General features: G+C 43.5%; 1 protein-coding gene across 1 annotated transcript in view; it reads right to left on the bottom strand.

The window, feature by feature from the left end:
- Positions 1 to 324: 324 nt before the first annotated feature.
- The window catches only part of GID4 (GID complex subunit 4 homolog), a 33,405-nt gene continuing 8,943 nt past the window's right edge, over positions 325 to 24,786 (bottom strand). The window contains exons 3-6 of the mRNA XM_085861526.1: positions 5,559 to 5,666; positions 2,297 to 2,398; positions 1,138 to 1,268; positions 325 to 789 (exon numbers count right to left, since the gene is read on the bottom strand). Of these exons, the coding sequence (XP_085717652.1) occupies positions 726 to 789; positions 1,138 to 1,268; positions 2,297 to 2,398; positions 5,559 to 5,666 (405 nt within the window). The 3' untranslated portion in view covers positions 325 to 725. The remainder of the gene's footprint in view (positions 790 to 1,137; positions 1,269 to 2,296; positions 2,399 to 5,558; positions 5,667 to 24,786) is intronic.

Below are 24,786 nucleotides of genomic sequence, written 5' to 3'. Positions count from 1 at the left end.
GGCTCAATCAGGCAACTAATGTGAAAAATCAAGAAGATGAATGCTGCAATTACAACCAACACCAATAATGACACAGTGATGAGAGAGAGAGAGTGTGGATAAAGTTTGAGGGCAACGAGATCACACAAACTTCTTCTCCATTCAAATTGAAATGCAGGATTATTTTACCAAAATTTAACTTTGTTAAAAAAAAAGGATACTTTTTTTCAGGATGAAAGTTAAATTGATTAAAGCCTACAGTTATTTTGTCTTAATCTCACTGCTGAGACCATTTCAAAATACAAAATCCCTGGATAAAATGACTTAAAATTGATCGTCTTAACAATGATTTAAAAAGTTATCTCCGAAACTACTACGCAAAGCCGCCGTTTTGTTTTCATATCCAAAGCAGTTTTTTTTCCACTAATAAATGCACATCAGCTTATTTTTCTGAAGCTGAACTGTTTCTATCCCACAAAATAAAAATCTATCCATTTCCTCAGGTAGTAATCATATATCCCACAATAAACTTGACATTTACAGACAAAAAAAAAGTCAATGTCAAAACTATGTATCAAGTGCCATTTGCTTTTGCATACTTAAAAAAGAAAAAGTAATCGAATCAACCACCAAAAATAAAAACTTAAAACAAAATAAACAGAAACGAAGGTGCTAAATGGCTGGGCCTGGTTTTCAATCCACCAAAGAGAGTGCGAAAAATAGAACAGCATCTTCGATGTCGTCATTCATCGAAATTCATAGATGGGAACACTGTGTTCGGGAACATGGTTTAGCGTCAGGGATTGAAACCTGTCACAAGAAAAGCAAAAGCAGAAATTCAAATCAAACCATCATTACAAACTGTGAAATTGCATATTGTCCATTGTAAATCGAGTAAAATTAAGGTTGACACAATTTTTGAAACTCTCATCATTGATCAGTTAAGGGGGAGAGGGAGGAGGTGCAAGATTCCCAAGTTAAAATTATTGAAGTTAAAAAAATAAAAAATAAAAAAAAATAAAAAAAAATAAAAAAAAAGAGTCAAATAAAAAGTGTCAATTATCGTCAGCAATAATCCAATGAGTTTGACTGTCATGCAAAGCTGTCACACCCTGTGCCACTGCCAAAATCAGACAATAGATTACGAAAAAGACTGACCACTCAGAGCTGCGATGGTAATAAAAACCCTCGATTGAAGCAGCTGATTTCTGGAAACAGATGTAATAAAAACCAGCAAAAGATGCTCCATTTATATCTTTGATCTTGTGGTCTGGTACGAGAAAGTGTTCCTGGATTTGGGGAGTGGAGTGGGGGAGGGAGAGGAAATGCTAAAATCAACAGCATTGTTTTATTTTTAGGAATACTATTACATACAGTTTTGTAAATGCAATGTACCACCGATACAACGGCTATCAAAGTATGAGTGAGGCTCTAAAAACTTGAACTAGGTCTTTCATGTTACCAACACCTTTTCAAATTATCCAGTCTCGGACATCTACAGATATTATCTGGTTTGCATTATCATTATTGTGGCACGGCACTGCAACCAATGCAGTGCCCCATAAAAATGCAAACAATGAGTGGTTTGCTATTGCTTTTTCAGTGTGCTTACAATTTGAATCTGAAATCGCCACATTACAAATCGCTCAGCTCGTCAAGCAAATGCAGAATCTTATCCAGTGGCAAAAAAACAAAAAAAACAATTGAAGTAGCACAAGAGCAAATCACCTGAAAAGTAACAAAAGTATAATAACTGGCATGGGAAGCACAGTGAAGCTGATGTTTTGCACATTAGACCTTCAGAGTAAGAGTAATGAATTGGTAAACAACATAAAAAGAACCTTTGACCTAATGATCCCAAAATCTTATCACATAATCTTTGTGTCACAGTGTATACTGCTTTCAAGTTTGAAGAAAATCTGTTCCACGGTTCATTAGATATCGCGATTTAGCACAGATGGCCGTACAACCTGAAAACATAATGCCTCCGGCAACTTCATCAGCAGTCGCCAGAATTATATTGGAACATAAAAAGAAAGAAAGAGAGAGTGAGATAAAAAAAATTAAATTAAAAATAAATAAAATTAAAACTCGAATTACACTGGAACCCCCTTCTATCAAGGTCATTTCAAAGTAATTAATCATTTATTTCCAAAAGAAAGTATAATACAACACTTATTCAGAATGTCAACAAATGAGAACCTGAAAATGAATAAAATGCTGCATAAAATAATAATAATAATAATAATACTATCACGATCATACATCCGAGACAAATCCTCAACAAACCCAAAGAGAAGAGTAAACAAAGGCTTACCTTCCATCTCATGAACACAAAATCACTTTCTTTTAGTTCTTCATAATCAAAATCATCCGAATTGAAGGTATTGGAGTAATGATAGAAAGCAGGAAACTTGCCCTGTAAAAAAAAAAAATATATATATATATATATAATAATTTTTTAAAAATCAAATGAATAAATATTGTTGACTTTGAAATGTTTAACTGCTACTGTATACATGCACACAAGTACACACACACACGCACACGCTAAAAGTTCACGAAGGAAAGATATTTCTGGTGGACATTTTAACCAATCACTAAACAGCTTTCCCAAACAAAGGAATTTTGATTTGTACAAGCATTGAGAAAAATGAATAAAACGTTGATAATGCACCCCAATTTGTGAGCCATGGTAAGCTCAAGACATCTTTGGAATTGTCATGCTCACCATCGCCATGCCCTCCATACAAGTTTTCCTTTCAGTGTAAAACAACTGAAGTGACTGTGAAAAAGATCAAATATCGAAAGGTTGGAACCGATCAGAGTCATGGGCCTTGTGAAGGCGACGGTACGCATCGGCCTTAGGCTTAAGGTCTCTGGTATCAGCCTGTGACCCATTGCAATTGGAATTATCCGAGCTATACAACGATGAACTGTATTATTGTTATATAGCTAAGATAATTCATGAATTATCATTATAAAACTATTATCATTATAATATAGCTGCCCCACGCGAGCAATGGGCATGTTTTTACTTCATGTACGTAACCTGGGTTATTTTCTTGCTGCTTTCTGCTTCTGCCCATACAAGTGCAGCAATCCCACATCCGGTTGCCTCCCCCAAATCCTTGATCTTCTCTTATCCTCTTCCAAGCATCCTCCTTTTCACCACTTCCTGCACTACCTCCTCTGTAACACCTCAATATTTTCGTCCAACATCATAACCTTGCTCTGCCTTTTGGTACAACTCATGTTGTCCATCACTTTACATTTGGGCTCATTAAAAACGGTGCGTGAGAAACTCCACGAGGCTCGTAATGTGAGGTAATCGCTCACGCACGGACGCAAACGATAACCCATCTCAGCTCAAAAACCATGATTGGTCGAAATGAAATCCCACGATATTGGAGGGTTTACTGTATGACCGTTTTTACAGCCATTTTTCCCTGCTGTGAAGGGGTTAGGCTTTTTCTTGAGGCAATGTTTTATGGCCGGATGCCCTTCCTGACGCCAACCCTGGTCGCCTCTTATGACACACAGGGATATGGTACACCTATTCTAACCGGGGCATACACCGGGACCAGTACACTGGTACTCACTTCGCCGACCTCAGATGGATGACAGGCTGAGTCAACCCCCTGGTGTTAATTCAGCAGCCAACGGGGCTTGAACTCAGGACCCTGGGATCCCAAGCCGCCACCCTAACCACTAAGCCAACACCAAGCTTGGAGGGTTTACTGTATTGCATTTAATTAATTTGGATGACATATCACACCTTGTCAATCCAACCATCCCTTTACCTTTTTTTGTCCATATGTGTCCACACTTCCCCACTGTCAGTTTGATTCCTTTCCCCTCTATCACCATGATCTTCCGTGATCCTCAAAATTATATTAAAATCTTGTGTTGACTATTTATTGCTTTGCTTACAATAGGCTAATAACGTGCAAAGTTGATATTTATGATAATTCAGACAAAAACAAATTCACAGGTCATGACTGAAATAAAAAAAAAATTAAAATGTAAAACTTTCTGTAAACAAATTACGGCAGAGATGTTTCCAGCAGAATTACTCAGTCTGCACATGCGTAAATGATGTTCAACGGCTTTGGTGTATTGTGGTTAGATTGTTGGAAACCACTCCTTCCCAATTCCATATTCAGGCAATGCATGACGTCATCGCCAGGCACTGAAGGATGGGAGTACTCTGTTTGTCCGAGAAATATCTCAGCCATCCTTTGAGCTAGGAAGCTGAAATTTGGGGAAAAAAGTGAAGATGTGCTTTGGCAAAAATGGTTTGTTTTTTTATTATTATTAAATTGATTAATTATTATAGATTTATTTATGACATTTATTTTCTTTCTCATCCGGGCAATATTTCAGGAACCTTTTGAGCGAGGAAGCTGATATTTGGACACGACAATGAACAAGTGATTTGCCTATAAAGGGTATTTTTGATTTATCTATTAATTAATTAATTTCCAAAAAATTTACAGATTCCAATGAAACAGTAGTACTTTTAATATGCTATTCGCCAATTGATTAAGAAATTATTTTACGATTACTATATATTTAAATTATGCAATTAATCAATTAATTATTGTACACTGCTCCCTCCCAATTCAATCTCTAGGTACTGCACGGCGGCATCGCCGGGTGCCCCGGCGATGTCGTGCTGGAGAATATGTTATTTATTTATTTGGCATGCGGGCGGTGTACTTTGAATGTACTTCCGCATGTTTATATTTCATCCATTAAATACGAGCAGAGTACCCGCCCTTCAGGCGATCTTGTTCCAAACATGCAACACGTTATTCTTACACATACTTTTACTTGGGCAGTGTATAGGCAGAAAAAAAACCCGGGTGACATACATGAAGCAAAAACATACCTACTGCTTAAGATTCAAAACACCTCACGGCACTGGAAAATGTGGGGACACGAATACTGTACTGTAAATGGTGGAGACTTGTAATACCCTTCCCCACCTGGAGGCGACGCTACACAATGCACATTTACATCGAGAATTTGCATCACCCCTCCCCTCCAAAACCACCAGCAAGGATAAAAACACCCCGATACATTAAATGGGATCATGCTGATCCAATGTAGCAAGTCTGGATACAATAAGCTCATAAATGTCAGAGGAGTAACGTGACAAACAAACAAGCACAAACACCGGTCCATGAATTATTGTGAAGATTTTTATTTTGATGTTATGGTGCGAGTGCAATACCAAATACACAATTGAAGCTTCCTTCTATTTGCATTATTGTAATTGCGCTAGGCTGACTGCTGAAATTGAGTGACGGAAGAAGTACAATGGTGATTTTTGGGATCCCCCAATTTGGTACTTTAGCAATATATTCCGGCATGCATTTCATTCTTCTTAGTTCTGAAAATACTTGAGAATAAAAGATATGGCTTTTAAAAATTATGACTTCCCTCTATCATAGCTTTTCAATGTATTATTTTGTACACATTTGACGAGCAGCATCCCCCCCCCCCATGGTATCCCTACATATGCAGTAATAATGCATCCGTGATATAGGATAAGCATCAAAAGCTACACAAACCCAATGTTTTCGATCCACATCTTCATCTGCATCCCATTTCCTCGTCAGAAACGGGCGACTCTTGCTTATTATTTCTCCATCGAAGAACGTTGTGAGTACAGGGAATTCCTGGAGAACCAAACGTGGTGGGGTGGGAGGAGAAAGCCTTTCATCCATTTCTCAAATGCTTTCAACAATACAGGATCAATTATTTGCAAAATATCAGCCACTTAGGTAATCATGTCGTAGAAAGGTTGGTGAAAAGATCTGAAAAACATAATCAGTGCTGCAGCTTCAATTTTTAAACCATCTACAGTAATGATTGTTAAACCCAATGTCAATCATGTCTCTCACCCATGACGCCACCTGCCATCAGTAGCTTTCACTTATTGATCACAGATGTTTGCAAATCTTCTACCACCCAATCCCCAACAAAAACAAAAACAAAAAAATAGGAAATCACCTTGAAAGGGAAGTTAAACTGACAAATTATAATTAGTCCCCGACAGTCCGCTCAAGCATTTTCATCAAGTTGATCCATGAACCAGCATATTAAGTCTACCAGAAGTTTCCATCGATATTATTTCTCAAGCATTCATAATTGCTCAATTATGCTGGTGCATTGCATGGATATTAATGATGGCCAATGAACACTAATCACATTGCTTTGTGCCAGTTATTACCTCTGCCACCGAAGGTGAAAGAAGTTATGCTTTCACCCCTTTCTGTCTGTTTGTCTGTCTGTCTCTCTGTCAGTCAGTCTATGTGCAGGATCTGAAAAAGTTGGACGGATCCGGATTAAATTTTGTGGACAGGTTGGGTGTGTGACCACGACGAATTCATTCGATTTTGGTGAAGATCCGGATCCAGATATGGATATGAGAATTATTTAATTTTTACAGCGATTTCTTCACCATTGAGAGATAGAGCCAAAACGATAAATAGCATGATATTTCAAAAATGTATTGGGCTTGATATGTTCTCGTGGATCAGGAATTATGTGGCGGAGGTACGCACTCGACCGAGTGTCCTTCTAGTTTATGATAGATTCATGGTTTATATTCAATCATAAGGGTAGTTTTAATGTGCAACGGTAATTGGATTCACGGATGGAATCAAGAGAACATTGATCGAGGTATGCTACCCACTGTGGAAAGAAAGGAGAAGCTGACATTTCACACAGTAGATGAATAAAAAAAGGGCTTTAACCCCTCTGCTCCGACGAAAGGTTAACACCCAAAACACCAGCTTCTCATTTCTTTCCACAGTGGTTACCATACCTCAATCACTATTCTGTTGATTTCATCCATTGCTATACCTGTCTGCTGACAAAGATAGATACTAGCCTTCACAAATTTGAAAAAAAAAAGTTCTTCATTCTACCGATTGGATTGGCAAAATTGTTGTTGGGTGGCATGCTCTTCTTTCCATGAAGGGTTTATTTTCAAACTCCAAAATATTTTTTTTTTTTTAAGATTTGTAATTTTTGGACTTTGTTACATTTGTCCATGTACAAATGCCAGTTTGTTGATGTAAAACACACAGTGCACTGATCCATTTGTTCCCATCAGTGTTGGCAGCAATGGTGACATACAAGCATGGCATCTCTGTGCTCTGGTTCTTAGGTAAGAGCCCAGCAATTAAGATGTGATTAAAAAAAAAAAATCACTGTCGCTACAAATGACACGGCTAATAAATCCAACGCTGTGTATAAAAATAGGGGCCATGCCATGAGACAATAAATCAGCAAACTATCAGGTGACCACAGTCGTCAGTTTAGTATTTGAGAATAAAACTAAGCTTTACAAAAGAGCAACGGTGTAGCTTCAAAGCTGTGTGACCCATCATGATACTTGTGCAATCTCCTTTTCACCAATTTATTATTGTCTCTGGTATTACAGATTTCCAGCAATTCTGTTGCCCTCATGCAGATGTCAGTTTTGTTCCGAACAGCTGCCTTTTTATGACCCGTACTTGATCTCGATGTTGACCATGTAATTACCTTCGCCAACCAAGGTGGACAGAGGTTATGCATTCACCCGTTTGTGAGCAGGATATCTCAAAAAGTTATGGACGGAATCGGACGGAACTTGGTGGACAGCTTTGGTGTGTGACAAGGACGGATTGATTTGATTTTGGTGAAGATTTGGACGCAATAATTTTTTAATTATTCATGCGATTCTTCACCAGTGAGAGATAGGGCCAAAAAAACAATATTTCAAAAAGTTGTGGACGGGTTATGTCTGGAAAAACTTGGCGGAGGAGTTGGGTTGGTAAGAACAACAAGCCAATTAAATTTTGGTTTAGGTCTGGATACAGATTCAGCCCATAAATGGGATACAAAACGTAAACTGTTCAGCCTGGCGGAGGTATGCAGTCTACCGAGTGCCGTTCTCGTGTTTTAGAGTCTTCCTCGGTCTTTGCTGGAGTTTTATGGGTGATTTGTCAATTTGCAACAAAAATGAAGCTCACCGAAACAAAGGAGGCAATGAACACAATAACAAATAGAATGGCACTTGTTAGACCTCATCGTCTCGCATAGTACGCTCATTCTGAACAAAAATACCATCGACAACTTGCACACACTGCTAATATGGCCCATATATGCGTGTCATCCATGCACCCTATTATGTCACATACATTGGCATTATCCGTAACTTTATTTATCATAAGAATACTAACTGGGGCTACACGTCGTTACCCCGATAGAGGCGGTAGATTGGGGGATACCCAGTGCTGCCTGGCTTGGTGAGCTTTTCCGGGCAGTGATTTCAGACGGGTGACGGGTGACCTTTTCCGGACGGGTGACCCTCGGAAAGGGGCCCGGGAAGCCAGCCTGCCACGTGTGCGTTTCAGGGGAGGTGCCATGGGGGGCACTCCCCGGTGTTAGGGAGCTGGTAGGCTCGGAGGCAGTGTAGTGCCCGGGGGTGCCATCGTCGGAGAATCGGCAGAGGGTCGTGCCTGCCAAGGGGAGCCACGCGTCCCAGCCATGAGACCGTGTGAGGGCACGGAAAGAAAATTGGGGGGCGAGGCCCGGAATTGTGAGGACACCAACACAGGCGACGGGAATCTGGGTTTATAGAACCAATAGTTTAAGCGAGAGGCGCTTGTTGAAAGCCCCGGGGTAGTTTAACAGTTAAATGGTTAGGGTAGATAGGAAGTGTACCCCTCCGCACCATCCAGCCCCTCGCTCTCGTTGTGGGCCGCTGGACCCACTTTGGTTATAGATCGCTGAACTCTGGGGAGGCCATCCTGAGGCTTCGTTGGGCCTCGACACAGGACGCGAGCTCTCCCTTATTCCGCTCCGGGAAGGGAATGTAGGGGTTGGGAGTAGGCTAGGTGACAGGATAGGTTAGCCGAACAAGGACAGTACAGGGGGTTAGGGGACGATTTATAGTGGGGAAGTAAAAATAAAAAAATAAGTTGGGGCTAAATTGGGGTTTGACAAATTAAGGGAGTGGGTATAGACAGTGACAGGCAAAGGCGATAGGTTGGGAGGGAGACCGTAGGGTAGGTCTGAGCCCGCCTTCTGAGTGGCCAGCACCACCGCACTCCCTCCACCAACCTCCACCGAACGGCAAAGGCTGGCCAGCTTCATCTGCTGGCTGCGTTGCTGCAAGGCAAAGGCCGGCCCACTTCATCGGCAGCTGTTTTGCTGCAAGGCCTGTGCCGGCTGGATCGTCTGCAGCTGCTGTGCTGCAAGGCCTGTGCCGGTCGGATTGGCTGCAGCTGCTGTGCTTCAAGGCCTGTGCCGGCCAGTTCATCTGCCGGCTGTGTTTGCCTGCAGCGGCCTTGTTCTGCAGGCTGTGTTTGCCTGATCACCTTTGCCATGCCATGCCCACTGCCCCTGTTCACCAGCCCCGTTCAATTTTTGCTTTGCCCCCCCCCCCCCTGTTCATTGCCATGTGCGCCAGGATCAGAAAGCAACAGTTTGCAAGCTGCGAGAACTGCCCTGTTGGCAGCTACAACACGGGCCTGCAGTGGCGGCCCGGGCACCGTGTTTGCGTCCATCCATTCGTTGTGTTCATTGCGTGTGCCACTTGAGCTGGCACGGAGACTGCGTTTGTGCAGCCCATGCACCATTGTGGTTCACTGCGTTCAGTTCAAAAGGGAAGGCCTTGGACTGCGTGTGAGCAGCCGGCCACGTTCCCTGTCACCTGCATTGTTTTGAGCCAGAGACTGCATGCAAGCAGCCTGGCTCCCTGTTAACTGCTTTCTTTTTGCAGAGTTCAGTGATCCTGGGCCATGGTTTAGTGTAAAATTTGTAAGTTAAGGTTAAGATGTACTGTAAATATGAGTGCGCCCCCGGCATGTCTGTCCTAGCGCCGGCAATTTTATTTAAGTCGTCCGTGTGAGTGAGTTTGTTTAGGTTGTTACGCAGCCCTCAGGTTATTTATTTTGGGGACACGAATACCATGAATGTCGCACTCAGGGATCCGTAGGTAAAATGTACTAGGGGAAAACTACACATGATGGCACACGAAAATTTGACGACTCGGGACGAGTCTGTAAAAAGGGGAGGGGGTAGTGTTGTGGTTGACGAAATTCGCAAACCACCATTCAGGTCCCGTCGGTGAGATATCTCTATAAGTATATGTGTAGTTAGGCCCAAACCCGTTGTTTAGAGGGAATAAATGTCATTCATTCGGGCTGCGACCCTTCAGGATAGCCGTTTTTCTTTTACTATCTTTATTTTGGACCAGCCGCCATTACTACCACCACAACCACCACCAACCACGTCTCAACAGCCATCACACAACAACCACCAACTGCAACGCCACTTCACAACAGCCACGACCCTTGCCGTCACATCTCGCTCTCGCAACCATCGCATCACCGCCATTCCCTCGCCGCTTGTGGGCACCGATCCTGGACTCGTACAGGGCGCGCACCGAGCAGCGGGTGCAAAAATACCAGCCTTTCCGAGAAATCGGATCAAAAACGATTCACGCCCACTTCTGTTCCGTCCTATCAGCGAGCGTGGGGCGATTTGGCCCCGCCTCCAGGTGCGTCGGAGTATAATCGCTATATGCAGATTCGCGGATCAAAAATCATTCACGCCTACTTTTCCTCTGTCCAATGGGGAGCCAGCCAGAGGTGAAGGGTCGAAGGTGAAGGAGCTAAGCCCCGGGGGCTATAAAGGGCCGCGTTCACTCGCCAAAAAGGCAGTTGAGTTGGGAAGAGTTAGTAGTTGAGTTGGAAAGAGTTGAGAGTTTCTAAGAGGAAAGCAGTTGGACGCAGTTGGACGGAGTTGAGAAGAGTGGAGAGTTGGAGAGTTGTGGCGGCGGCGAAGGCAGTCGAGAGGGCGCTCGTGTCAGAGTCGGGGAGCTGCGGAGAGGGGAGGCCGGTAACGCGACCGAGGTCGCGGTGGAGACGCTCGTCGCGGGACCCAAGCCAGCGAGATATCCTCATTCCCCCGAGCATCAACAACCCCCTCCTGTTTCCCCCCGCGCTGAGATAGTGTGAGAAGGGGGCCCCGTTCCCACCCCATTCCAGGCAGTGCCAGCGAGGCCCGCGGAGTCGGGGCGCCACCGCCATTTTGCGGCTCATCACCAGACGGGTAGGCTCGACGCGGTCTCGGCCCCAGGCCCGTCTGCCCCCCTCATCGTTGAGGGTGGTCCCTTTTTCTTTTGCTTTGAGTATATGTGTTGTCGGCGCCGTCTGTGAAGTAAAACTGTATAAGTGTTGCCGTGTGCTCGGTAGTCGGTAGTAGATCTGCATTGTGTTTCTCTTTTACATTTGCTTTTTGTGCAGAATTGTCATGTTACTTTTACATTTGCTTTTGGTGTATAATTGTATATGTGTGCTTTCCGTTTGCCGCGGAATAAATGTGCTTTATGTTGAACTGTTTTTCCCGTTTCGCTTCGTCTTTTCCTTTATTGAATCTCCATCTTACTTCACGTAAAGGGTTGGTCGTGGGCTAAATACGCCCAATAATTAATCGAACCGTCGAGGTTGACGATAACACCGCTCGGTTATCCCGATAGTACGGAACAGGTCGCTTAAAGTGGCCCGTGTCCGAAGTCGACCTGCGGCGAGGTGCGATCGCCCGGTCTACCCTCCGTGTGGGTACTTAGGTAGGTCGAATTTGGCGAGCAACCCTATCCCACGCGGGGGGCCGATTGGCACGATCGTGGTGAGGCCGAAAGGCCCACCCGTGACTAGTTCCCGGCGTTAGTCCGAGAGGGTCACGACGGGATTGTCTGTCCGGTGGGCGACGTGCCGCGATTTGAGTTACGTGGCCGCTCGCACGCCGGCGGGCACGAATCCGCAACAATATATACAGTATACACACAAGCCGTACGAATGTTTTTGCTTCGTATGTTAGGGTAGTCATGATGTCTCGTGATATTAGAGTGAATTTAATCACTAAATTGATAAAATCAGTTAAGGGAGACGTCTATCCCAGATGACTGGTTGAAGAGTGGAAGAGTGTAATGGTGAATAGTTATAAAGGGTGATGCCTTAGTTCAGAGCAACTACAGGGTCTGAAGTTGCTGGACCATGGAATGAAAGTGGGGGGGGGAGAGAGAGAGACAGAGACAGAGACACAGAGACACAGAGACACAGAGACACAGAGACACAGAGACACAGAGACACAGAGACACAGAGAGAGAGAGTGTTAATATACATGAAATGCAATTTGGTTTTATACCAGGAAGGGGCACGATAGAGACAATTTTTATAGTTGGGAAATTACAGGAAAACTATCTGGGGAAGAATAAACAACTGTGCTTTATATTTGTGGATTTGGAGAAGGCGTTTGATAGGGTACCTCAGGAAGTGGTCCAATGGTCCATGAGAAAGTTGCGTGTGGAGGATTGGTTAGTTTCGGTAGTCATGGCAATGTTCAAATGTACAATGGCCCAAAAACCTCTGAGGGTAAATGGAGTGCAGAGTGAGGATTTTGAAGTCAAAGTGTGTGTTCATCAGGGTTCGGTCTCGAGTCCAATCTTGTTCATCATGGCTCTTGAGGCTATAATCACAGGAATTTAGAGGAGGCTCACCTTTGGAGCGCCTGTATGCTGATGACCTGGTGCTGATAGCCGACAGTGTGGAAGAGGTAATGGGTAAATGTGCAGTCTGGAAGGAGGGTATGGAGGCCAGAGGACTGAAAGTGAATACAGGGAAAACAAAAGTACTGATCAGTGGTACAGGAGAAGGAAGTGTGGAAAAAAAGAGGGAGGTGGCCTTGTGCTGTCTGTAGAAAATGTGTAGGTAGCAAATCAATATTGTGCAAATCCTGCAACTGCTGGGTGCACAAGAGGTGTAGTGGCATCAGGGGTAGACTGTAGGTGGCACCTGACTTCAAATGTGTTGTTTGCACAGGTAAACAAGTGACTCCGGTTGGAGCGGAAAGGTTAGTTTATGGGGATATGTCTCTGGAACATGTAGATAAATTATGTTGCCTTAGTGATACGACTAGTGCAGGTGGTGGTGTGGAGGCAGCAGTGAATGCAAGAATTAGAAGTGGCTGGAGGAAGTTTAGGGAGTTGTTACCCAGATTGACATCGAAAGGGACCTCTCTCCGATTAAAGGGAAAACTTTATGCGGCTTGCCTTGGAAGCATGATGATGTATGGCAGTGAAACATGGGTGATCAAAAAGGAGGATGAACGGAGGTGTGAACGAAATGAAATGAGAATGGTGAGGTGGATGTGTGATGTGACGTGACACTAAAGGATAGGAAATCAAATGTGGAATTAAGAGATAGGTTAGGTATACAAAGCATTGGTGAGGTTATGCGTAGAGGTCGGTTGAGATGGCTTGGAGTTGTGGATAGGATGTGGTCGGGTAGTTGTGTGAGGAGGTGTATAAATATGAATGTGAATGGAAGGAGAGCGAGAGGCTGTCCGAGGAAAACATGGGATGTGTTGCTGAGAGATGATCAAAGAGTGAAAGGCCGAACAAGAGGGCTAGCAAGGGATCATACAGCCTGGAAAGCAGCCATTAGGTGAACCACGGCTTACACATGCAAGCATGGAAACGGCTGTAAAACGATGGTGATGGTGATGGTGATGGTTACATCGGGTTATTAACTCCACCACCGAAGGTCATTGAAGTTATGTTTTCACCCCTTTCCGTCTTTGTTTGTTTGTCTGTGTGGAGGACATCTCAAAAACTTGTGGACGAATCTGGATGAAATTTTGTGGACAGGTTGGGTGTGTGACAAAGACGAACTAGTTAGATTTTGGTGAAGAAACAAATTCGACTCCGAGAATTTTTAAAGTGATTTTTGACCATTCAGAGAGGGACAAAAACGATATATAATAGGATATCTCAAAAACTTGCGGACGGATTCGGACGAAACTTGGTGGACATGTTGGGTGTGTGACTAGGCAGAATTGGTTTAATTCTGTCGAAGATCCGAATCTGAAATTTAAAAAGTGATTTGTCACCATTGAGAGACCGGGCCAAAAACGATATATACCACAATATCTCAAAAATTTATTGGGCCCAATATGTTATTGTGAATCAGGCATTGTGTAGCGGAGGTATGTACTCTACCGAGTGCCCTTCCAGTTTTTAATATGAAATCAGCAAAGCCTCGGAACGAACGAAACATGGTGGGTTAGAGTTTCTTCTTCTTCATTTTGAGTCCAATATCGGCTCGAGTGTGCGTTAAAGCAAACTAATTTTTCACCTCAATTTTTATTATCCAAAGTTGTCTTTATTGATTTCTTGTCCTCAAAATATATCAGTGAATGAAAAAAAATGTTTTCCTTTTATTTTGCCGAATAGACCCAAACACGGTGCATTAGAGTTTCTTCTTCGTCATTTTGGTTCCAGTATCGGCTTCAGCGTGCATTAAACACAAACCAATTTTTTTATCTCCTGAACATTCATTGGCACCGGTAGGGGACATGTATTGCAAAGCAATTCTCTGTTGTTAACATCATAATCACCAGCCTCTGTCAGTCCCACTGCTCCAAGAAGGCCTCCCCAAGATCTCTCCATAAATGTCTCTTTGCCAAGTCTCATCTAACTCGTTCCAGGAAACTTCTCATATTTGTCTTCCCATTTTCCAGAGACTCTCTCTTCTTGGTTGTTTTTCGTCACTTGAGATCCACGATCCCCTCCCCCCCCCCCCACCAAAAAGTGGAGTTGATCGCAAGGGACAAAATTTTGGATGAAGATTTCACTTTTAAGACCCAAAGACAATTTCCTTGAGAATAAAAGTTCTATAAACACGATTATTTTGGAAAACCAGGCTGTGACACTATTTATTGGCCAGCTCTGGTCATAATGACAGACATTTTCAGTAAAAGTAAAAATAGATGATTTCAGTAACATTTTCCATACCACAAAAACCTGCAAAGCATAATGGGTAATATTCCCTTCTTTTCACTTTTTGTGCTTGTTAAACAAAAGAGAAGTAAAAAAAAATTAAACATTTTGCAAGCTGAAAGAGATTGAAGTCAAAAAATGATAAGTTCTCTGTCATGTTACAGGTGCATGGACAATCCATCATCTCGAGCATCATGACAGGTTAGTCTTGTTTGGTGGTCTGCCTGAGGGCAGGGTCGGTGCTGCCAGAGCATTCTAATGGGAATGATCACAATGGGTGGTATGTTGTTGCTTTACAAGTAGTAAAGAGAACAGCAATTTAACATCCACAAAATAATGCTTGTAAATGGATCCCCAGCTTAACGTCAGAGATCAACAAACATAAATGTTATAAATTGTGTACTTTGTGTTCTTGTTTTTTTTTTCCTTAGTTGTCTAGGTAACTTGTTTTTTTTTTTTTCTTCGGATAGCCATTTAATCTTGACCTTTAACTTGGAGGGGTATTATGTAAATCAAGCGTAAATGTGACTCGCAAGGCTATCTTATGGAGAGGGTAATTTTATTCTGATTGTGCAAACCTTCGTCGAGTTTTGGTGAAAAATGTTAAATTCTCCATAATTAGGCATCGACATTAAAATTATGTCAAGGTCAAAAAAATTTGTCAACCCCACATACTTTTTATTCCCATTATTGATGTAAAATTTCATTCTGAAAGCCCGAGCCAGATCCAAGATGCAGCTCAGACTTTGGCAGAAAAAAAAAGCAAACAAATCTAAATGGTGATTTAGTATTCCCGGGGGGGGGGGGGGGAGGGGGGAGGGGTCAAATAAACTGGGATACCATTAAAAACTGGGGATGCCAATTGTAGAAACAAGCCCTACAACAGGTATAAGCCTCACCCTATGGGGGGAGGCTTATTGATTCCTGGAAAACTTCTGGAATTTAAGTTATTCCCTCGCTGTGGGAACTGCACGCACATTGATCATTTGAGAAAATGGATTCCACCGTGATGTTTTGTTCATTCACAGATTCCGCAGGCCTTCCAGACGTTGGCTCATTTTTCATACCTTTAGTCGCATTGAAATTTGCCCACCAAATTTTGATGGTGTTTAACATATTGCATCTTCTGATAATGGCACTGTTTTATATTTTTTGGAGGCTCATTTTTAAATACAAACACTTTTACTGCATGGATTTGGCATTTCTCCTTTTTATAAAGCCTGGTGTTGACTTAACCATTAAGGTGGCTGGCTTAAGATCTCAGGATCTTGAGTTTGAGCCTCTGTCTGGCAGGTAAATACAGTCGTGGCCAAAAATATTGGCACCCTTGCACTTTTTTTTCAAATAATGCACCATTTCTTCTGGAATATTATTGAAATTAAAAAAATCTTTTGGTATCCACGTATGTATATCTTTGGTTTGCAGTGGAACAAAACGAAACAAAATTACTAAATATGAGCTTATTCCACACAGAAATCCTAAAATGGCCTGGACATTATTATTGGCAACTTTTAGAGGTTGTTAGAAATAACTAGATTTCAAGCAGGTGATTCTCCTTGACTCTGGAATTGAACTCACCTGTGGTGAGTTGCAGGTGCCTGCAATATAAAAGTCACTCCTTCAACCAGTTTGAATAGCAAAAAGGAGTCATTCTGCTGTTTTGTGTCACTGTGTGTACCACAATGAGTATGGAGAAAAGAAAGAAAACCAGAGAATTGGGTGAGGAGGTCAGACACAAGATTGTAGCCAATCATGGACAATCTCAAGGCTACAAGTCCATCTCCAGAGACGTTGGTGTTCCTGTGTCCACCGTACATAATTTTATCAGGAAGTTTAAGGCCCATGGCACTGTCGCCAACCTCCCTAGATGTGGCCACAAGAAAAAAAAAACTTGATCGAAGATTGCAGCGAAGGATTGTTCGAATGGTGGAGAAAGCACCTCGATCAACTGCCATACAGATTCAAGCTGACTTTTAGACACAAGGTATGACAGTTTCAACTCACACCATCTGTCACCAACTCAATGAAAGGGGGTTATATGGTAGGAGACCCAGGAGGACCCCACTGCTGTGAGAGAGACATAAGAAAGCCCAACTGGAGGAGTTTGCCAAAACACACCTGAACAAGCCAAAATCCTTCTGGGAGAATGTCATGTGGACAGATGAGATCAAAGTAGAGCTTTTTGGGAAAACATCATCTCTATTCACAGAAAACAAAATAAAGCCATCAAAGAAAAGAATGCCTTTACCACAATCAAACATGGAGGGGGTTCAGTGATGTTTTGGGATTGCTGTGCTGCCTCTGGCACTGGGTGCCTTGAATGTGTGCATAGCCTTATGAAATCAGGAGATTACCAAGGCATTTTGGAGCAAAATGTTTAATCCAGTGTCAGAAAGATGGGTCTCTGTTTAAGGTCATGGGTCTTGCAGCACAACAATGACCCCAAACACACTTCAAAAAGCACCCACGAATTGTTCAAGACAAAACGCTGGACTGTTCTGAAGTGGCCAGCAATGAGTCCAGATCTAAATCCCATTGAACACCTGTGGGGAGATCTGAAAACAGCAGTTGGGAGAAGGCACCCTTCAAATCTGAGAGAACTGGAGCAGTTTGTACAAGAAGAGTGGGATAAACTGTGAGTGGAGAGGTGTAGGAAGCTTATTCATGGCTATAGGAAGTGCTTGACTGCAGTTATTTTGTCCAAAGGCTGTGCTACCAAATATTGTTACGAATCTGGAAGCCATTTGCACCCAGACAGACAGCAGCCCCCACAGTTCAGTTATTTCAATAAGTATGTGTTTATAGTTAGAATCCCGTCCTTCTGTCGCATGGGAATTTCGTGTGTGCGCTGCGAGTTATTTTATAGTCAGGTTTATTACATCTACAACAACAACAGCAGCATCGTCCCTCACTCAAACCGGTCGCCATTGCCCACATGTTTTTGGCTGAAGGCATGGGCGGAGCCTCCATCGCCTCAGATCGAGGCTCCGCTCCAAGGAACGGCATGGGACATTTCCTCCAGCCAATGAGCGAAGGGCGAGCATCGCACGTGCGCCCCAGCCAATGGGAGGCCAGCGTGCCGAAAGCTACAACAGAGCCTCTTCGGGAGGTGGGCCTCTGAGACGCCTCGACACAACCCTCGGGAGGTGAGTGGGAGAAAAGAGAAATCACTTCCTCCTCAAGAGAGGAGATGGTTGGTCATTGTTGGAGCATCTGCAGTCTTGGTGGCGATTGGTTTCGTCTGCAGTCTTGGTGGCGATTGGTTTCGTCTGCAGTCTTGGTGGCGATTGGTTTCGTCTGCAGTCTTGGTGGCGATTGGTTTCGTCTGCAGTCTTGGTGGCGATTGGTTTCGTCTGCAGTCTTGGTGGCGATTGGTTTCGTCTGCAGTCTTGGTGGCGATTGGTTTCGTCTGCAGTCTTGGTGGCGATTGGTTTCGTCTGCAGTCTTGGTGGCGATTGGTTTCGTCTGCAGTCTTGGTGGCGATTGGTTTCGTCTGCAGTCTTGGCGGCGATTGGTTTCGTGTGCAGTCTTGGCGGCGATTGGTTTCGTGTGCAGTCTTGGCGGCGATTGGTTTCGTGTGCAGTCTTGGCGGCGATTGGTTTCGTGTGCAGTCTTGGCGGCGATTGGTTTCGTGTGCAGTCTTGGCGGCGATTGGTTTCGTGTGCAGTCTTGGCGGCGATTGGTTTCGTGTGCAGTCTTGGCGGCGATTGGTTTCGTGTGCAGTCTTGGCGGCGATTGGTTTCGTGTGCAGTCTTGGCGGCGATTGGTTTCGTGTGCAGTCTTGGCGGCGATTGGTTTCGTGTGCAGTCTTGGCGGCGATTGGTTTCGTGTGCAGTCTTGGCGGCGATTGGTTTCGTGTGCAGTCTTGGCGGCGATTGGTTTCGTGTGCAGTCTTGGTGGCCATTGGTTTCGTGTGCAGTCTTGGTGGCCATTGGTTTCGTGTGCAGTCTTGGTGGCCATTGGCTTCGTGTGCAGTCTTGGTGGCGATTGGCTTCGTCTGCAGTCTTGGTGGCGATTGGCTTCGTCTGCAGTCTTTGTGGCGATTGGCTTCGTCTGCAGTCTTGGTGGCTTGGTCTCGTTCATGGGCCGTGGACTTTGGGTTCGAGTCCCACCGTGGTGGTTTGGAGTCCGTATGACCGCACGAGGTGGGAAGGTACCCCGGCCAGGCTTGACCGAATAAAGACCCACGGGGTTCATTTTCGTGTGTGTGTGTGTGTGTGTGTGTGTGTGTGTGTGTGTGTGTGTGTGTGTGTGTGTGTGTGTGTGTGTGTGTGTGTGTGTGTGTGTGTGTGTGTGTGTGTGTGTGTGTGTGTGTGTGTGTGTCCGTGGGCCCCGTCTGCAAGTAGAATTGTTAAGTGCCTTGTACATTGTGAATTACATTTCTTATTCGTGACAACTCTGCTCTGTGTCTCCCTTCCCGATTATTGCCTATTGTAAAATGTTCCAGTTTGTCGTCCGTGTTTTTCCTTCATTGACCCAGCATGGTGCGAATTGAGAATTCGTGAGGCCGTTCGTGCCGTAAACTGTAAATTTGGGCCGACGGATCTTGGTAATCCCCGCTCGGTTTACACCCGGATCGGGCTCGGTAAACGGTCCGTTCCGCCCGAGGTCCGTCGAGGGTGTGGTTTTCCCCGGTAGTTGGACGACGTGGGTACTTAGGTGTATTGAAATGAGGAAATTAACCCTACCCCACGCCGTCGAAATATTGGCGACCACGGTCCGTTAAGGGACCCGTGCCCTTTCGGACTTATCTGAGAGTCACGACCTAAATTCTGGATGTTCGGTGGGTGACGACTTTACTGCTCCACCTAGTGGTCATTTATCGCCGCCGAACCCCGGCCCACAACAATACCACCTGTTGCGATCCTTCCCATTAGAATGCTCTGACAGCACCAAACAAGAAAAACCTGCAAGCATACTTGAGATGATGGATTATCCATGCACATGTAACATGGCAGAGAACTATCATCATTTTTTCACTTCAATCTCTTTCAGCATGCAAAATGTTGAATTTTTGCTTCATCACTCAATTTTGCCGATGTGCTTGGCCTCTTGACCTTCCAAGATGTTCTTGCATCATAATAGTGGGCCTGCACTGAAGTTGTGCACCTGGTATTTGATTGGTGTCCTTGACCTAATTAACTAAATACACCTTTTTTTGTATCTGTCGTCAAGGCGAGTGGAAGAGGTACAATTAGTACACTGAATGGATCAGGATGTAACAGCACAAAAGGAGCAATAGAGAGAGGAGGGAAACACCAATAGCAGAGTTGAAGGCCAAGATTAGCACGGAAAGAGCAGAGCAAGACCAGAAAGGAGGCAAAAGAAGACAGAGAGACCAACGAACTGTCTGTGATGGCAAAGTGATCGGCCCATAGACACAGCTTCATCATGAGATTCCAATAATTTTTTTTTCACAACTGGAATAATTTTCTTCTTATTTTCACGATGTTGAGTTTCATGGATAGATTGCAGATGGGGATGCATTTTCTTAATGTACACTCTATCCCTAAATGTTGAAAAAGCCAAGGTCACATGGCGGGGCAAAAAAAAAAAAAAAGTACGGCCATCATTGGATCGCAAGTGATGGGGGAGGCTTGCCCTTGGCAATCACTTTGTGATCACAGATATCTCGTTACCTCCACCACCAAAGGTGGAAGGAGGTTATGTTTTCACCCGTATCTGTCTGTTTGTGCGCAGTACACCTCAAAAAAGTTGTAGATGGATTCGGATGAAACTTGGACACGTTGGGTGTGTGTCTCGGAAGAATTGACTCGATTTTGGTAAAGATCTGAATCCGGATCTGGACACGAGAATTATTTTATTTTTCCAAGTGATTCTGCACCATTGAGAGATGGGGCCAAAAACGATATTTCAAAAATGTATTTGGCCTGATTTTTTTTTTCTGCTGGATCAGGCATTGCGTGGAGGAGGTATTTGCTCAACTGAGTGCCCTTCCAGTTTTACACAGCTGAGAATGAAATAAACCATGCAGCTGAACCATAGTTTGTTTTCTGTCACTGAACATTGTATTTGGATTTATATTTTGAACACCTTGACAATTAAAAATATCAACACAAAACCAGTGTCTTTTGTACCCGTTTCAACAGGGATTTACACCCCCTGCTGTCGCAACTGTTGAGGACTCAATCAGAAGATTTTACAAATAAATTAATATTCTAGTCAGATCATTATCATCATTCTGTGAACGGCAGTGGAGTACATAAAGATACCTTGAAATTGTAGGGTTTTCACATAAAAGTTATTTCTACAATTCTTTCCATTCTGCTTTATTATTTGCAGAAACGCATACAGCGCTCGATTTGCCGATGCAGGTTAGATCCCCATCTTTCTCTGCTTTAAGTGCAAGTTCATCAGTGCCGATTTCAGCACAGAATCAATGCCAGTTTTAAGACGTTTCTGATGAGTTTTCAAGTCAACTCTTTTGCCATAATGCACTTTTGCTCATCAAATATAAAGATCACATCTACTGTGAGAACCACAAGAAGAAATTAATCAAGTTCCATATTCTGTACTCCCCAATGGCATTGAGATGATCACAGATGATCATTTGGACCACAATAAACTCTTCAACTTTTCAACTCAACCTCTTTCATTATCAATGGAAAACCTTTGTTTCACCACGGCCTGACTATGGGATAAAACATTAGCTGGCGAACAACACTCCCGAACTTGGGGAATTTGTTTTCATGCTACATCATGCGAATGGCATAGATGATCGAGTCTACCCTTATTTGGGTCAAACTGTGAATGTCTCAGCGCTGAATCATCGAAGTAGCTTAAATACTGCCAATTTAAGGCCTCATCCAGTTTCAGCAGTGACACCACATGGGTTGGTGAGTTTGGTATCTGATGAGAAATCTGTTGAGAGATGGACAAGAAAACTTTCAGTCTCGCAAGTGTGAGGGGCAATCCAACAAATTCCTGCATACATTAGTGGCGAAGAACCGATTATCTGCATTAGTGGTCTTTTTTTTTCTTGTTCACTTCGTTAATGCAAGTGTGGACACCGTCCCATATTTTGATGGCTCTTGGAGCACATGGGGCATTATCTACCCATCTGGATTTTTGCATATTTTGCCGATGTGAAGTTGCAACTTCCTGTTTAATCAGATGTCTCCAGGAATTCCTGCATGTCCCGACATCATGGGAAAAACAAACAAAAACAAAAAAAAAAACACCCAGCCATGCATTGGCACATTGACTCAGCAAACATTTGATTGGCTCAGCTTTTACGACAGAACGATTGCTGAACAACTTGGAAAGCGACGTCAACAAATCAATTCGCTTTTGGAATTTTGGAACTCAGCAATCTGATCAAGTTGAATCTGTCGACGCAACAGATACTGCATAATGAGAGCGAAGTCAATTGCGTGCCATCGCAAATCCCCACGCTTTCCATCTAAAAGGAAAGTTGAAAGATAGCAAAGGTTCCACCAGGAATGGCCCAATCTCAAATTGAGAATTTTTTTCCCCTGCTCTGATCTCTGTGACCTCAAGTCACCATTCCCTGGGGCATGAACTGGGGGTTAAATCCCAAAAATCATGACATATTTCATGTGTCCCCCAATGTTGATTGCATAAACAAAGTTTCATTTGAAAATGTGTCCATAATTACATTTTTGGGGGGGTATTTGACCTTTTGACCCCACCACAGGTCAAATATGACACTGCTCTTGCACTTTTGTGCCATGGGTGATCATGACGACCAAGTTTGGTGAATTTCTTCACAACCGTGTAGGAGATAGCATGATGGACACACAGACAGAGCTGATTACACTATCCCCCCCTCCCCCATCATTTTTTTAAAGTGTGGGGATGAGTATTAGCTCTAAGTTTATCGAGTTTCCAAGGGTTTCAATGAGTTGGACAGGTTTTCCAGGACTTTCCAGAACTGGGAAACATGTCTCTGTGTCTCTGTGCCTCTGTCTGACTTTCAAGGGGTTTCCAGAAGCGTGAGAACCCAGAATTACTAACCAGCAAATTATAAAGGGAAATGTTGAAACCAACAACAAACTGCAAAAGACAGCAAAAGGAGTGGCCTCTGGTGTTAACTACATCTGCTTTCCCTCTGTTCATTCAGCCATCGGCCATCAGCCCCTCACCCATTCCAAGAAAATACATGTTCTTCCATCAGCCCTGTTTCACTTCCAAAATCCATGCTGACTGCACATCTCAACTCTTTTGTTCCTCTATTCTTCCATATCAAACTCTTCCTAGAAAGACTTCAGGCAATGCACAACCATATCAGGTTATCCCCCATGCCTACCCACAATAACTTTATACCCTCATCGACTCAGCCTGGCCGGACCATCACAGATGCAGCTTCCGACGTTTCCTTCCTTCCTCTCTTTTCCTGTTCGTTCATTCATTCATTTGCTTCATGCCACACTGTCAGTTCACACCTTCTGTCTCCTGTCTGAAGAAAAAAAAAAACACCCTTGGATACACAAGGTTGCAGCCCAATTTGTTCTAAAATACTCAAGCCCAAACAGAAATGCATGGCAGCTCTACAGCATCCTCTCACATATTTAGGAGAAAATCCCCAGCATTGTGTCAAACTGTTACCTGGTACAAAACTTGGGCTCATCACTCATCCAGAATCCAAGCATGCTGGATCTCCAACTCCCCCCCCCCCCCAAAAAAAAAAAATCAAGTCAGATGCATCAATCAGCAGTAAAGGTGCCAGCTTATCGCCTGGATTCCAGACTCTGGAACATGGTTGAAGAATCACAGAAGAATACCATGCAGATCTTCCAAATAAGCTCAGAGAAGAGATGTAGTAGAAAAAAAAATCACAGAAAATCGAGAGGTGGAGTTATCATGGCTTTCGGAGAATGATCCCACTCACACTACCCAAGTGATGAACACAAGTCTGTGGCATTGTGGGTGTGAGCTCTTATCACAGCCCTCTCATTCATCTGACTTAGACATCCAGACTGCTTTTTGTTTCGAAAAAGGAGCAAATATCTGAGAGGTAAACATTTTGAGTACTGTATGGTGAAGGTCATTTTTTCTGTTGATAACAGGTTACAGGTGTGGGGGGTGGAGACAAACAGAACCTTTAATGCCAATGAGAGAAGCAAATCTAAAATAAAGTCGAAGGGCACTCGGTGGAGCGCGTACCTCCACCACGTAATGCCTGATCCACGAGAACATATCGGGCCCAATACATTTTTGAAATACTATTTTTGGCCCCATCTCTCAATGGTGAAGAATCACTTCAAAAAAATTAAATAATTCTCATATCGGGATCCGGATGTTCACCAAAATCGAATCAATTTGTCATGGTCACACGCCCAATCTGTCCACCAAGTTTCATCCAAATCCGTCCAGAACTTTTTGAGACATCGTGATATATATATATATATATATATATATATATATATATATATATATATATATATATATATATATATATATATATATATATATATATATATATATATATATATATATATATATATATATATATATATTGTTACGGCTGTGGAAATTCGCATTACACCATAAAGGGCCCTCAGGTGAGATATCTCCATAGGTACATGTGTAGTTAGCCCAAACCCGTTGTATAGAGGGAATTTATGTGATTCATCCGGGCTGCGACGCTTTGAGTTAGTCGTTTTTCTTTCTCTACCTTTTATTTCAAACAAACAGCATCTCAACAACCACACCATCCCCACCACAGCGCCAACCACACTACAACCACGCCACCTCCACCATCTACGCAACCACATCTTCGCCACTCGCCATTCAACAGGCCCCGTGCGGTTACGATCTCGGCGGAGGAACAAACAAAAACCTACAACGATGCTCGGTGGGCTTTTCCCGCCTGTTTCTTCCGTTTGAGTTCTCCGCGCTCGGTGTGGGGGAGGTGCGATCCGAGCCGGGGGTCAAAGGTGAGAAAAGGTGAGAAAAGGTGAGGGCCTCTTTTTGGGGGA

Source organism: Eptatretus burgeri, chromosome 2 (assembly GCF_056783735.1).
Source record: "Eptatretus burgeri isolate ZD-2024b chromosome 2, Ebu_testis_v1, whole genome shotgun sequence".
NCBI lineage: Eukaryota > Metazoa > Chordata > Myxini > Myxiniformes > Myxinidae > Eptatretus > Eptatretus burgeri.
This window is presented reverse-complemented; position numbering and strand designations above follow the sequence as displayed.